This window comes from Belonocnema kinseyi, chromosome 8, assembly GCF_010883055.1.
Source record: "Belonocnema kinseyi isolate 2016_QV_RU_SX_M_011 chromosome 8, B_treatae_v1, whole genome shotgun sequence".
In the NCBI taxonomy this organism is placed as follows: Eukaryota; Metazoa; Arthropoda; class Insecta; order Hymenoptera; family Cynipidae; genus Belonocnema; species Belonocnema kinseyi.
This window is the reverse complement of record NC_046664.1, coordinates 31,974,221-31,989,523: the sequence shown is the minus strand read 5'-3', so window position 1 is coordinate 31,989,523 and position 15,303 is coordinate 31,974,221. Positions and strand designations below refer to the sequence as shown.

The 15,303-nt window shown below is 29.8% G+C and overlaps 2 protein-coding genes across 4 annotated transcripts in view; one reads left to right on the top strand and one right to left on the bottom strand.

The window, feature by feature from the left end:
• LOC117179159 (reticulon-1-A) overlaps positions 1-15,303 on the top strand; it is a 123,640-nt gene that overhangs the window by 15,496 nt on the left and 92,841 nt on the right. For 2 of the 3 annotated variants that reach the window (XM_033370860.1, XM_033370859.1), the window contains exon 1: positions 1,805-3,336. The exons of the other annotated variant lie outside the window; for it this stretch is intronic. In XM_033370860.1, coding sequence (XP_033226751.1) covers positions 2,361-3,336 — 976 coding nt within the window. In that variant the 5' untranslated portion in view covers positions 1,805-2,360. Of the gene's footprint in view, positions 1-1,804; positions 3,337-15,303 lie in introns of those variants that run through there. 3 annotated transcript variants of the gene reach the window in all.
• The window catches only part of LOC117179158 (serine palmitoyltransferase 2), an 86,083-nt gene that overhangs the window by 60,509 nt on the left and 10,271 nt on the right, over positions 1-15,303 (bottom strand). The gene's annotated exons all lie outside the window — the stretch shown is intronic.

The following is a 15,303-nucleotide window of genomic DNA, read 5'->3' as shown; positions in this document are numbered from 1 at the left end:
TAAAATTTATTAATTTATGAAAGTTTTGTATATCGAAATTTCTAAATAAATTATTTTAATCCATAATAAAATTTATTTTTAAATGTTTATAATCATTATTGATAAAAGAGAAAGATTAAATTGTAAATGATTGTTTAATAATAAATAGTAATAGCAAAATTTTGCAATTTTTCCATATTACATAATTTCAAAAAATTGAGTAAATATAAGAGTTATTCAGAAGTCTTAATACGATTCGAAAATAGTTAAATTTTGTAGAGATTTTTAAAAAAATTTGTAAGGTTTCACGAAAATGAAAAAAAAATTTAGGTTCCTAGGAAAAATTAACTTCAAAAGATTATTTAGAAGGATTTCAAAACATTAATAAAATTTGCAAAGCAGAATCTGAAAGATTTTAAGAGAATTTTTTAAAATTTTGCTGGATTAACAAAAAATCAGGAAAAATTTTTATAATTTTTAATGATTACAAGGTTATCAGGAGGTATGAAAAGAATAAAAAAAGAATTCTCTTAATATTCGTGTGAAAATTTTTTATTATTTTTAATTTTGTAAGATGAAGCTTCAGAGAAAATTAAAAAACATTTTTAAACATATCAATCTGTTTTAATTTTGTAAGTTTCAAAAATTAAAAATTAAAAAAATAAAATCAAGTAAATTTAAGAAATATTTAGTTGTAGAATTAAAGAGATTCAAAGATAATTTAAAACTTTGACAGATTTTTAGAAGTGCATAGTTTTAAAGATGTCAAAAATAACATTTAGGAGCTTTTAAATAATTTCGAAAGATTTTAAGAGAATAAAAAAATTTTCTTTAAATTCCTGGGAAAAGTTAGAAGATTGTAAGGCAATTTTTTTTACAATTTGAATGGGTTTTCAAATCTTTGAGATAAATTTGAGTCGGTTACAAGTATTTTTAGGAATTTAAGACGTTTTAAATAGATTTTAAAAATATATAAAAAATTGGGAAACATTTTCGAAAATTTATCAAATATTTTTTGATTTTTTTAAGACTTCTAAAAGTTTTTGACATCTTTTAAAAAGACTCGAATATTTCCGAATATTTTTCAAATTTCTAAAAGATAAAAAAATATCCTTGACATCTTCTAAATTTTTTTTTGACACATATAAAATATTCAAAAATCTTTTTTTGTTAGTTTTCTCAAGAATCTTATAAAAATTATGTTTATAAAAAAAATAAAAAACAAATTGATCATGATTTTTTTTACAATTCTCAGAATTTAATTTCAATTTGAATTAAAGTTTTCAAAAACTTTTAACAAATAAAATAGTTATTTGAAATTTTTATATTATTTTTTATTCTTTATGACATTGAAAAAAGTTCTAAATTGGTGAATTTCAATGAGTACTTACATTAGGCAACTTCAATATTTGTAAGACTAAAAAAAATATTGATAAAGCATTTAGTGTTACATCAAACAATTATTTCATTTATTTCTAGACAATACATCATCTTAAAAACTATTTTTAAAATTAGAAAACGTCTTCTATGTTTTTAAACATAATATAAAAAATATTCATTTTGTGTTATAATTTATATTATGTTCAATTTTATTTTGAAGAATTTATTCTTCAATTTTTACGCTATTTTCTTGAAAAATTAGGCTTTTTCGTATGTTTTAATAGAATTTTGGGTAAGGTAACTTTTTGAGGAATGTCCTCCTATCTATTTAAAAATTCCAAGAAACGCCACCTTTAGTCCTGTGAGTCTCCCTTTAGACTCCAGCTGTGCGCGATCAACGATGGCGCATCTACTCTTCTCCGCAGTTCATGCCCGTGTCGGCGTCCGCTAAAACGTTCACGTGAAATTTCCGCATTTGACAGCTGACCGATCTTGGTATCGTGTTCCCAGGAGCAGGTATTCTCGTCAGTCAAGACGGTCAATCGCCTCTGTGCTTTCCTCGTCCTCTTCTCAATTTCAAAACCCAAAATAAATAAAGTGCGCGAGCTAACGAAAGTCGACAAACCATACTAACAAAATAAAAAACAGCGAATGTACGCGAGTGTTGGCCGAAAGCAGCCGGAAGAGGAGGCAGAGGAGTACCACGTAGGTGGAGACCGAGGAGTCTAGAATCAGTTCTTTCCTCTCCAGGACGATTCAAGTTTTCTGAATCTGTCACACGCGTTTCGTTCTTCCGAGTGTACTTTTTTATATTTATTTACAAGGTACAAACAAAAAAAACGATCTGCAATCTTAATATATGCAAATTATAAATCATAATACATAATAAAAAGAGAAAGTAGATTTTATATACTAAATATTTATACAATAAATATTATAGCATAACCTATCAAATAATACGCGGTCTCCATATAACCTCTACTCCTAAAAAAAACCGTGCAATGTCAAATAATCTCGCGAGTGACATCTTCCCGGAGACGAATCGGAAGGATACGGTAGACGACCTCCTGGGTGCAAACTTCGACGAACAACCACCTCCGGTTTCCAAGGAGCCAATAAAACGTGACCAGGACTCGACCGACGATTTTGAGCATCTCGAGCAAGAGTACTCAAATCTCCGGGAGTCCCGGCCTCCGAACCTGGACGTGGCCACCAAGAACCTTTTGGATACGAGTATTCCGGCTTTTGAAACGGATTTGCGTCCAGTACCGGCAACCCCGCCACCTTCCGCAAATTCCGAGGAGAGTGATCCCTTCCAAAGAGATACGAAAACTTTGCCAATGGATCCCAAGGCCGCGTCCCTGGCCTTTGTGGAAACTGAAAGAGGAATTGCTCGAGGAGAAGAGCTCGAGACTAAAAATAAGGAGGATCCTTTCGGAAAGTTCGATTTTAATCCTTCTCAGCCAAAGGAAGACGTTTTGCTTCCGAAGGACGCAGTTGAGTCCAAGGATAGTTTCAAAACTGACCTGTTGAAGGATTCTCATGATTTGGATTTCTTGGAGAAGATGGACGTGAAAAAGGATGTGAAGGAGCATAAGGATGAGGAGGATGACACGTGGAATTTAGTTGGGAAGTCAAAGTTCGATGAACCTCCGACTAAACCACTTCCACCTTTGCCAAAAGGAGCAGAATTCGAGAGTCTTGATCCTTATGAGAAGTCCAGTGCTCAGGATAAATATCAGATGACAAGTGAATTATTGACGGAAGAGTCGATGAAAAAGGCAGGACAAAGTGGGTATGAAACTGGGGATTCGGAATTTGAGTCGGAGCCGGAACCTTCTCCGGCGAAAAGTGTGTCGAAGGGTATCAAGACTGAGGTTCGCCAACCGGAGGATATTTGCCCTCGAGTGCCCGAGAGGAAAACGAGGGTGGTCGACGAGATCGCGCCTAAGGAGATCTTCGGGAACCTTGGACTTGGTAAGTCATTATTTTTTGTTTTGAAAAATATAATATATATTATTTTGAAAATTATCATTAGGTTCACATTTTTCGTGTTTATAAATTAGAGAGGGGTCCAAAAATGCATTGGAACATTTTTTCTTCGTATTTTCATGCATTTCCAGCCTCATTCAATAATCAATTCCTTGTGGATCACAAACTTTTTAACCTGAAAATTTATTCGTTATGAGAGCGATAAATATTTTCTCTAATAATAATCGACATGTTTTCTCTTCATCATTTCATCACCGGAAATCTAAAAATATCAGTCGCAAAGAACCAAGATTTTTTACTTTTAATACTAATTCTCATTAATCTTCCAATTTTAAATATTTGTTTGGCAATATAATTTATTTATATTTTAGAAAACATTGCTTCACAATAAATTGTCATATTTTTATTCAAAATGCACAATAGATTGAGTTTTTCCAAAATTAATTTATCTCATTCGAACCTTTCTTTCAATTTAGTATTTATAAATTAGGGTGATTTAAATTTTTTTCTCGAATTTTAATTAAAGGTTCGTGTTGAAACTGAACATTTCTCTTCACAGTTAGCTATAGAATACGTATCAAAAATAACTTCTTAAATGTTCAAATAATTCTGTTTTATGAGGTAACAAAAAAACAAGTGAAAAATTTGATTTTGCTAATTTTTGGCGCCATTTATGATTTTTTGCTGTTTCTTAAATACAAATTGTTTCAAATGTCAGGGTTGCGAAAGGACCATGAATTTATTTTAAAAATCGGGAATTTACTTCTGATCGCAGTAAAATTAAAGTGTTCATTATTGATATAATTTTTGTCAATTTATAAAAGTGTTTAATAAAATTATTTGTTCACGTTCAACTGTCATTAATGCACTTAACCTAGAAAATTGACCAATTTTACCGCGATATCCCGAGAAACGACACATTCCTTTTTATTAATTAAAAAGAGAGCTTGATCTTTACTTTATGAAAGATTTTTTTACATTATGAGAAATGCAGGAAAATAATTTTCTCAATTTTTTCGAAAAATTGATTTATTATTTTTGACTTACTTGGAACAGGAATTTTTTTAACTAATTATAATTCGGATTTAGAAGAAAGAAAATTTGAAAAAAATCCCTGTTCCAGGTCAGAATTCGTCACAATTTGAAACTTACCTGTTCTAAATTTGAGATAAACAGAGTACTTCAAGTTGTTTTTAGAGTAGGGGTAGTGTTTCAAAGAAGAAATATTTCTAAATTATACTTGAAAATTTTCTTTTATTGTTCGTTGCAAATTCATCCCTTCTTAGTTAAAAATTCAACTAATTGGTTAAAAGCTACACTCTTTTGATAAAAGTTAAATTTTTTTATTGGGGATTAATAATTTTAATTGAAAATTCATCTCTGTTGGAAAATACAACTGCTTTCTTGAAAATTAATTTTTTCAATACAAATTTAACTATTCCAGCAGACAATTGAACTATTTTCCTAAAAATCCGTTTTTTGCGGGTTAAGAATTAGATTTTTAACAGAAAATTGAACTGTGCTATTTGTGTAGCAAAATTTATCTTTTTTTTTTAAGTGAAAAGTCACCATTTAGTGTAAAATTCATATTTTTCATTAAAAAATTGAGCTATTTTGTTGAAAATGTATGTACTTTGTGGAAAATTCGTCTCTTTTTCTGTAGAAAATTAATCTTTATAGTTTAAAATTCATCATTTTGGTAAAAAAAATTGAACTATTCCAGTTGAAAATTCATCATTTCAGTTGGAAATTCATCCCCTTGATTAAAAATTAATTTCTTCGGCTAACAATTTAACTATTCCATTTTTGATTAAAAATTGATCTTTTCTAGTTCAAAATTCAACAATTTGGATGAAAAATTGTCTTTTTTAATTGAAAATTCGACTATTTCTTTGAAAGTGCACGTATTTTGTTAAAAAATCGATTTGTTTTGTAGAAAATTATCTTTTTCTTTGAAAGTTGATCTTCTTTAAAACTTCTTTTTTTTATTTTAAAAATTAAAGTATTTCAGATAAATATTTATCATTTTAGTTGAACTATTTGATTGGAAACTTGTTTCTTTTTTGTTTTTGTTTTTTATGAAAAGGAATTTTTTTAGCTGAAAATGTAACTATAATTCCACTGGAACATTCGATAATTATAGTTAAAAATTGATCTCTTTGGCTGCCACGAGGAATAAAGTTTCAGGTTAAAAAGTTTTTGATCAACAAGTAATACATTTTTAAATAAGGCAGGTATCACAGTCAGTCCCCTATTCTCCCTTTCCCCTATTTTTTTCATCATCTCCCCTATATTTGAGAACTTCGCCCATTTCCCCCCTTTTTGAAGTTTTGATTAATTTTTCAATAATCAAAAAAACTCACGGTCATTAATAAACAAAATTATCAGTAGCTTAGGGGAACTACGATCCAAAGAAAACAGATATTAAGATATTCATTTTTATTAATAATTATCAAGCATATTATTCTTGCTTTTTTATTTTTCTATTTTTGATAATAGGTACTATGAAGTACCAAAATTTTGCATAACAGTATTTTGTTCATTATGCTGGTTTTTTAAAAGAAAACCATTTTTAGTGTTACTAAAGCTCTACGCGAATATGGAAACTAACCGATCATTGTTCTTTGATTTTACTGCACTGTACGATATCAATAATTAAAGTAAAGTTCAGCAGTAATAATTTCATGTAGACATGACATTCTTTTTAGGTAACTCATCCGCGAAACGCAAAATAATTTATTCTTGGCACCGAAACCTCCCTGAGCTTAATGACCTGGAAGCTTTTTACTCTTTTTAATTTATTTTTTTAATCTCCTTAACCTTCAAGTGCCTTGGTGCTTAACCAGGTCGTTGCCTCATCTCTCTGAGTTGACAATGCATAATTTTCTCAATGACCTTTCCTTCTAATTTCGAAATTGCACGGCCCATATAACTGAAGATAATGATTCCAGGAAGAACAAATAATTTTATCTACTCAGTTTTCTAGAATAATATCTATCCTGAAATACAAAGACTCTTTTATATTTTATACAATCCGGTTTAACCGAAGCAATCCAAGCTTGAACCGGAATTTTTGTGCTGTTACGTTCACGAGACTTTTGTCATTTGGAGACATGGACTAGATAAACGTCACAAGTTTTCCGATTTTATAAATCGATTACACCCTAATATCCAGTTCACCATGGGAAATTGAACAAAATGGAAATTTGTCTTTCTTCGACGTACTAGTTTGCGAAAGATCCGATAACACATTAGGACATGATGTTTACAGAAAACCCACCCATAAAAACAGATGCCTAAATTCCTCCTCCCACCACCACCCATCTCAAAAGCAAACAGTCACCAACTCCCTTGTATACAGAGCTGTCTCCATAAGAGATAAAGATAACTTACAAAAGGTATTACAAAACGTTGAACAACTTCTAATACAGAACGATTAAACGAACAAAGAAATTGTTAAAGCAATAAGAAAATACACTAAAAAAAAAACAAGTCAACACAACCTAATAAAGAAAGAAAGAGAAAAACGACCACCATCTAACCTATATCCAAGATATCACAGAACAAATAGGAATAATTCTCGACAAACACAACCTCCAAACCATATTTGAACCACCTGCGAAAACAGGACAACTTTTTAACAACCCTAAAGATAAAAAGGCAGCTCTCAGTCATCCGGGAGTATATAAAATCCCTTGCTCTTGTAGAATAGTAAAAACCGAGGGAGCGGTGAGCCAACGTATAAAAGAACATGAGGGTAAAGTCAGGCTAAAACATTTCACGCAATCAGCACCATATCGAAACAAGATATAGAATTTTATTTGTCAAAAAAACAGTCATTACAAAAACATACAATATTTTGCCAAGGAAACATAGAGAAGCAATCGTGTTTAATTATCTAGTTATAACCTAATGTACATGTACGATGAATGATACTTATAGTCGATGATACTTTTAGTTTTGCGCGTCAATTCCGTTAAACATGCCTGTTTTTCTCCTTCGCTCGGGTTGCGAGCTGCGACTGTTTATATTCAATCGTTCCTACACTATACAGCGATACAGTTTTTAAGTGTTCATCAAAAATCCCTTTGTGAGCCCAGTTTGCTATAGAAACGACGAATTTCCTTTTTTTACCAGGCCTCAGTTTCTCGTCGGTCTCGGACTCAAGAAGTTGTCAGACGGTTCTGAGTGTTTTTCTCAATAAGAACAAAGAAGCCTGTTCTTTGTTACCGCATTATTAAGAAAATCAACGGTTTCTTTTACCTTTCGAGTTTGGCTGAGGTGAGGCTCATTTTCGTCCACAAGGTAGCAGAAAATCATCGTCTTGAAGCTTAGAGTAAACCCGCTAGCTTTCAAGGTATCTTGTGGATTTTATTCAGCTTGGGAGCTTCATTCTCTAATTGATTAATAAGTTTCAATTCAAAACTAAGCAAGTCTTTTCTGTGATTTGTTGAAATGAGGCTCATTCTCGTCCACAAGGTAGCAGAAAATCATCCTCTTGAAGCTTAGAGTAAACCCGCTAGCTTTCAAGGTACCTTGTGGACTTTATTCAAGTTGGGAGCCTCATGTTCAAAACTGCACAGAGTTACACCGCTTACTTGTTCCATTTTGTGTTAAATAAATCAAATCTGTACATTTCTGTAAGTTTATTGTTTGTGAAAAATAAAAGTGAATTGAAGAGTTAGTGTTTGTGTTTTGATTTCGATCACCAGGCCCAGCCTCAAATACTGTATTCTAGCAATTCGAAATCTTAAAACACCCTGATAACATCAATAGGGACAATGGATATAATACCCATCCGATTTGGGGTTCCGTCCTCCCGATTTAAAAAAAGGACTTGATTGGCCAATCAAGCATCGTAGAGAACAATATAACCTGAAACTTCAGTTTTAAGTTAGCCCTGAAGAACTATTGAACTGCATTGTTGACGAAACGTCGGCAAGATTCGTAGTTTTGCACACGATTGAAACAAAAAAAAACGAATATTTTAGCCATGTTGTATTTAAGATTAGTTGCTTACTATTAGAGACAGATGAATTAGCAATTAATTAGAAGTTACTAGGATGAAGAGAAATGAAATTAAAACAATGTGGACGATGCAGTAAAAGAACTCTCCTCGAAAATTAAAGCGTATAAAAAGCTGCGCCTTTTACTATAAGAACACCTTTGGAAACATAATTTTTTATGGTTTTTTATATTAGGAGTAAATATCGTTTGAGCGCGCCTAAGGCGTGAGACTGTTGATTCTCGCGCTCACATTTTATTTTTCCTGATCATAATAGGACCCTGTTGTGGTTGTTTAATCCTTTTCTCTTTTTTTAAGTATATATGTGAGTGTGCGTGTGTGTGTAATTATATCAAATACTGTAATTCAAACCCCTCATAAAATACAATCATAAAGTAAAACTGAACCTTTTTTTTTAATTTGACATTAAAGAAGGTTCTCAAAGCATCTACGGCCTTGACGATTAGATTCTCATTGCCATAATCGCGCTTTGAAGATTTTTTGAAGATTTTCAAATTTTTGAAAAGTATATAACTTTTCTAATTTTCATCAAAATTAAAAATGTTATTTGGATAATTTGCAAGTCTTTTACCCATCTATAAGAAACTTTGACCAAAATTTATAAAATTTCAACAACAAAAATTTCAAAATTTTGAAAATGCACTTAATTTTTTAATTTTGGTTCGAAATATCTGATTAACGAACTTAGCCTTTATTTTGGGGACCTTCAGAAGTGTATCAAATGCGGACTCGATTGGACAAATTCTTCAAAAGTTAGGGTGGCTACAACATTCAGGTAACCATACATACAGACAGACAGACACCGACAAAATTTTATTATTTTCGGATTCTGTGCGCGCCGAAATGTAAAGATCCGTTAAAAACCAGAGATCGAAAATTTGGACGATTACATTACCCTAACGTTTTTAATTTTCATCCAAATTAAAAATGTCATTTGAATAATCTGCAAGTATTTTTGTCAAGTATCGGATACATTGACATTCTGAAGCGTATCAAATGCGGACTCAATTGGCCAAATCCTTCAAAAGCTAGCGTGGCTACAACATTCAGGTAACCATATATACAGACAGACATACAAACATACAGACATATATACAGTCAGACATCGATGAAATTTTATGGTTTTCGGATTCTATGAGTGCCGAAACGTAAAGATCCGTTAAAAACCAGAGATTGAAAATTTGGACGATTACATTACATTCTCAGGAATGAGAATGTAAAAATGTTCTCCACTTGTTACTTTAGTATATATAGCGTTATTTACTATAACGAGGTATTAGCCCGATATATTAAAATAAGGTGGAATTATTAATTTCAAAAATTGTGAAAAAGTGTTGATTTATAAACATTTTTCTACAGTATGGTAGACAAGAATTAAAATATTTTATTGTAATTACTGATATTTAATGTAATACAGCCCTCACAGCACAAAATGCTCTTAAACCAGGAGATATAGGTTGATTTTTCACGAAAATGAGGGAATAAATTCTTTTAAATCATATTAATGTAGGTACCGTATTAAATTCAATATGAAACGGTTTAAACTCAAAACCATGAATTTTCACCACAATAGTTTCGAAGATTTCAAGTTTTCTACAAAATATGTATTTAAATTTTAAACACAAAAAATGAATTTTCACCACAACAGTTAGATTGTCAATAAAAATACATTAATTTTTACTAAAATTTCGATCAAGTAAAATTTCGATTTTCAAACTAAAATGTTGAATTTTCAAGCTAAAGAGAAAATTTTTCTAAAAAACAGTTGAATTTTAAATCCGACAATATGAGTTTTCAAACAAGTTAATTTTTAACCAAACCATTGAATTTTTAACTAAAAATTGAGTGGTTAAATTTTCAGTTGAAAGAAAAGGAATGTATACGAAAATTGTTTAATTTTCATCAAAAAATATTGAATTTGAATTGAATTTTTATGAATTTCGAACTAAAATGATGAATCTTTAACAAAAACAAAAAAATGAACATAGTTCAACGAAGTTGAATTCAACCAAAAACGGATTTTGAATAAAACAGATGAATTTTCAAACAATTAAATTTTGAAGCAACTAGTTAAATTATCAACAAAAAAGGTCATTTCCAACCAAGATAGATGACTTTTCTACCTAAAAGGACAAATGTTCAACAAAATAGTTAAGTTTTCGACGAAAAAAGATGATTTTTTAAGAAAATAGTTAAATTTTAAATCAAGTAATGAGATTTTTAAACAGTTGAGTTTTCAATAAATTAAGAAAAAGAATTTTAAAAAGTGTTTATTTTTAAACAAATAGTTGAATTTTCGATCAAAAAGTTTACCTTTCAACAAAAGTGTTGAATTCTGAAACGAAAAGATTAAATTTCAAGTAAAAACGTCAGTTCTATTTTAAACAAATATGTACTTGAATTTTCAAAGAAAAATTTACTTTTCAACCGAACAGTTTAATGAAACTAAAAATTTATTAGTAGACTTTTCAACCAAAAAGAATTGGCTATAATTTGAATTGACTATAATTTTGGATACACGGACTTTCTATGTGGTTGATTTTTTAAAAATATTATATAACATTATTGATTACCCTACCCCCATGTAACAGATCGTAACCCCCCCCCCCCCACACACTAAAAAAACTGTTCTATTGTGTTCGATTACTGCGAACAAGATTAAACTACTTCTTGATCTTCTTAGAAAATTAACATATTGTCTTGTTTTGCCAACAGGATTACAAATCTCATCATTGAGAGTGCGGATTACTCTATTTTATTTGCCGATTCAAGCGTGCAGTGTACTGTTTTTCATACTTTGTTTATCAATTAAAACGTAACGATAAATCTTTTTTTTACCTGAAAAATCTATTTTCATTTGCAAAAAGTGTACCATAAATATGAAAATTACAAAATCGTTTCCGGACAATTAAAAATAAGTTCTAACAGCATTTTTCACTAATCATTACAGGTGTAAGTCTAGAAGTAACGCACATTGGCAAAGTTAATTTATTGTGATACATTGTACGGCGCATGATAAGGGCATGAATCATCTTTACAAGAAAGAAACTCTGTAGATTAGTATTCTTGCAGTGCGTCAGATATTACTTCCCCTGTGCATAATTAATTAAAAATTTCAGTGAAATGAGGCAACATCGATTCATGGAATAAAAAGTCTTAGTCCTGTTGCGACATCCGACGAGTGAGATAAGATTCTCTGATGTATATAATTATTTAATCATTACTTGTTATTTGTAGTTTAAAGACCCTAGATGCTAATTTTATTACCAGTTTCCAAAATGAACAAAAAATGAGAGGTCATTTTCTTAATTTAGAATTTGGATCAATCAATTGAAATCGCTTTTATTTTTGGTTTGAAGTTTTGTCTCACGTGACTGAAGAAATGAGACTTTAAACTGGAAACTAGAACTGTAATTTGGAAAATAAAAGTGGATAATCTTGTCCTCAAAGAATCGAATTGTTGTACCCTGCCGAATGAGCAAATTGTATTAAGAAACCTGACTCACGGTCATATATACCACATGCAATGACTTCTCGTTGGTGTTAACCTCTATTAATAGATAATGCGAGTATTGGTCATCAAATTCTTCTGCATTTTCCTATTCCATGTAATACGCCATTTTGCTTATTGATTTGATAGTTTTTTAGCGAATTCCAATCCCATTTTTTTACCTTATTCCCTTTTTTCCCATTTGGGTCCTTCTTATTTTGCAAAAGCCCCTAAAACACTTAAAATCAAGAAGTTTGCTTTAATTTTCAATATTTCAAACTTGTTTTCAAATTAATTTTTTGTCCAGTTTTTTAAAGTTGAATATTTTAATGAAGTGATTCCCTTACTGGCTTGAAAAATAAGATCGAGATTTTTATAATCTCTTTTTTAACTTTATTTTTTATCCTTCTGTTTTATCGACTTTTTTTTATAACGGATTTCGTCGATAATGTGTAAAATAAAACATGAAGAATGATGTTCAATAATCTCTTAAAAAATTGATGGTTGGTTGAAGTTTATATTTAAAGCTCAAGATTCAAATAACAATAATTTATATTTCATTAACTTTTTAATCGGAAATATTTCCAATATCTTTATTAACTATTTAATTCCTTTGAAGCCTCTATACTTCAGGTACGTGTTTCTTTTCGAATTCTTTTTCTAAAAGTAGTGAAAAATTGAAGGCTCTCTAATAAAGACATTGGTATCATCTTTGACGTTTAAACTCTGTGAATTCGCACGTGGCTAATTCATTTAACGAGTATTAAAACATTCTAAACCAAAAATGGCGGCTGGAAACGCTAATTAGGATAGCGTTAATAGTCGTACTCGACCATGTCGAGAGAATCACTTCCGCTTGGTTACAAGACTAAATAAAATTTTCATAATTTCTTCGACCCAAAATATTTCATCTCCTTTTATAATATTTCATAAATTATTGATTCAAACAGTGGCTGTTAATAAACTACGCCACGCTACATTTTCATACAAACTTCACACTCTTTCCCCTATTTCCCTCTTTACCATAATATTATCAGGAATTCATCTTTTTGGGAGAAAGTTCAACTACTTAGTTCAGAGTTGAACTACTTCATTATGCATTCAGTTTATTGGTTGAGGATTTAAATATTTTTTGGACATTTCACAGTTTTTTAGTTGAAAAATAATTTTTTTATCTGACAGTTTAGTTATTCCGTTATTGTTTGTAAATTGATCGTTTTTAGTTGAAAATTCAACAAATTTGGTTAAAGATTTATGTACTTTGTTGTAATCACGTCTGTTTGGTAAAAAATTAATCTTCTTGGTTTAAAATATAAATGTTTGTTTGGAAGTTAAACTATACTTGTTAAAAATTCCATTTATTTGTTGAAGATCCGAATGTTTATTGGTTAAAAAAATAACTGTTTTATTGAGAATTCTTTTTTTTTTAAATAAATTATTTAACTGGAAATTTAACTATCCTATTTTGTATGAAAATTAAACGTTTTGTAGAAAAATCATCCGTTGGGCTTTAAAATGCAACTGTTTTGTTGAAAATTCTATTATTATCTTAGAAAATTAAACTATTTGGTTGAAACTAAACTTTTTGGTTTACTACTGGTACTGCAACTCCTTGGTTACAAACTAATGTGTGTTGATCGAAAAATAAATCGCGATTTAAAATTTAACTGCAGGTTGAAAGCTAAACTACTTTTCAAATTCATTTTATTAGTTAAAATTATATCTCGCTGGTTACCAAATTTAAGCCCTTTGTTGAAAAATCTTTTTTTTGTTGTTGAAAATTAAGCTTTTTGTTTTTTTTTTAGAATTGATAGTGCCCTTCTCTCTCTCTCTCTCTATTGAAAAATCGTGTAGGGTTGAAAATTCAACTTTGTTGTAGAAAATTCGTGTTTTTTTTTATGCAATTCTTTTCATTAATATTTGATCTTTCTTGATAAAAAATAAACTCTTTGGTTAAAAATTAATCTGTTTTTGTTGAGGATACGACTATTTTGTTGGAAAGTCGTATTTTTTGGTTGAAATATCAACTATTGTATCTTTCGTTGAGAATTCATTTTTTTAAATCAAATTCGACTGTTTTTCATTTAAAATTAAAATAAGTTTTTGTTTGAAAATTTATCTTCTTTGTCAATCAAAAGAAAAGAAAGAATAAAGAAAAGAACAATGGTAAAGGATTTTCAATTGAACAGGACATTTCGAGATTGCTTCAAATAAATTTTCTGGGATTGATTAATAACATTGGTCATTGGTCATTAACCACAGTTAATCGACTAGACACACTGTAATGACATATCTTATACTCAATGATGTAATCGGAACAAGTATTTATAGTCGGTCAGTGCTCTACTATTAGCAATGAAAAATGATTAAAGAATCTAAATTTAATTAAATGAATTATAAGTGAAGTTATCTTTTCTGGACCACAGTAATTGAACCTTGTATAAAATGACTTACATATAATTAATGGTTTCGAAAATTATAGTCTCATTCTCAGAAGTACTCAAAAGTGTTTTCTTTTTAATACTTAATTTGATTAATATTTTTAAATTGTACTTTCTTCTTTATTACATCAAATTTTGATGTCCTTAGAACTGAACTCGTTCAGCTTATATACAGATTTCAATATTAAATGCTTCAAAATAATGATTTCAATCTTTAATTGAAAGTTAAGTTTCAAATACTTCAAGAGAAAATTGTTTAATTTTGATGTCCTCATTTTTAAAATGGGACTGAAAACTAGTAAAAAATTTAGAACATCTCATTGTTTGAAAATTCCACTGTTTTGTTGAACTTTAGTCTCTTTTAATCGAAAATTAATCTTTTCAGTAGAAAAGTAATCATTCTTGATTAAAAATAAAATTTTTGGTCGAAAATTCAACTGCTTTCTTTAACATTCGTCTTTTTGAATTAAAAATTAATCTTTTTTGATAGACAATTCAGCTTTCTTGGTTGAAAATGAACTTTTTTTATTGAAGAAAGTTTAACTATTTGTTTGAGAATTCATTATTTTGGGTATTATATTTTATTCGCTTTCTAAAACCTTCAAATTTTTAGATTGAAAACTCGTCTTTTATTGAAAATTCATCTAAGTTGGTAGACAATCTTTCGTGGTTGAAGAAAATGTAACCATTTTGTTTTAACTGGGTCAGTATATAGTAAAAAAATATCAGGATCTGTCCCTGTTGTTTTGATTTTGATCAAAGTTGGTCAAATTATAATGTTATACGAAAGAAATTTTGAACCCGAAGGGTTTTTGAAAATGTTCAAAAATACGGAAGTTACGCCATGTTGACTTTCGGGATCACATTTTTTTTGAATGATCAATATTTCTGGAAACGATAACTGGATTTTGTTTAAAATTGAACACCTTTGATAAGAAATTATATATTTTAAGAATATAATACAATCAATTTTTTTTTAGTTAATAAGGGATGGT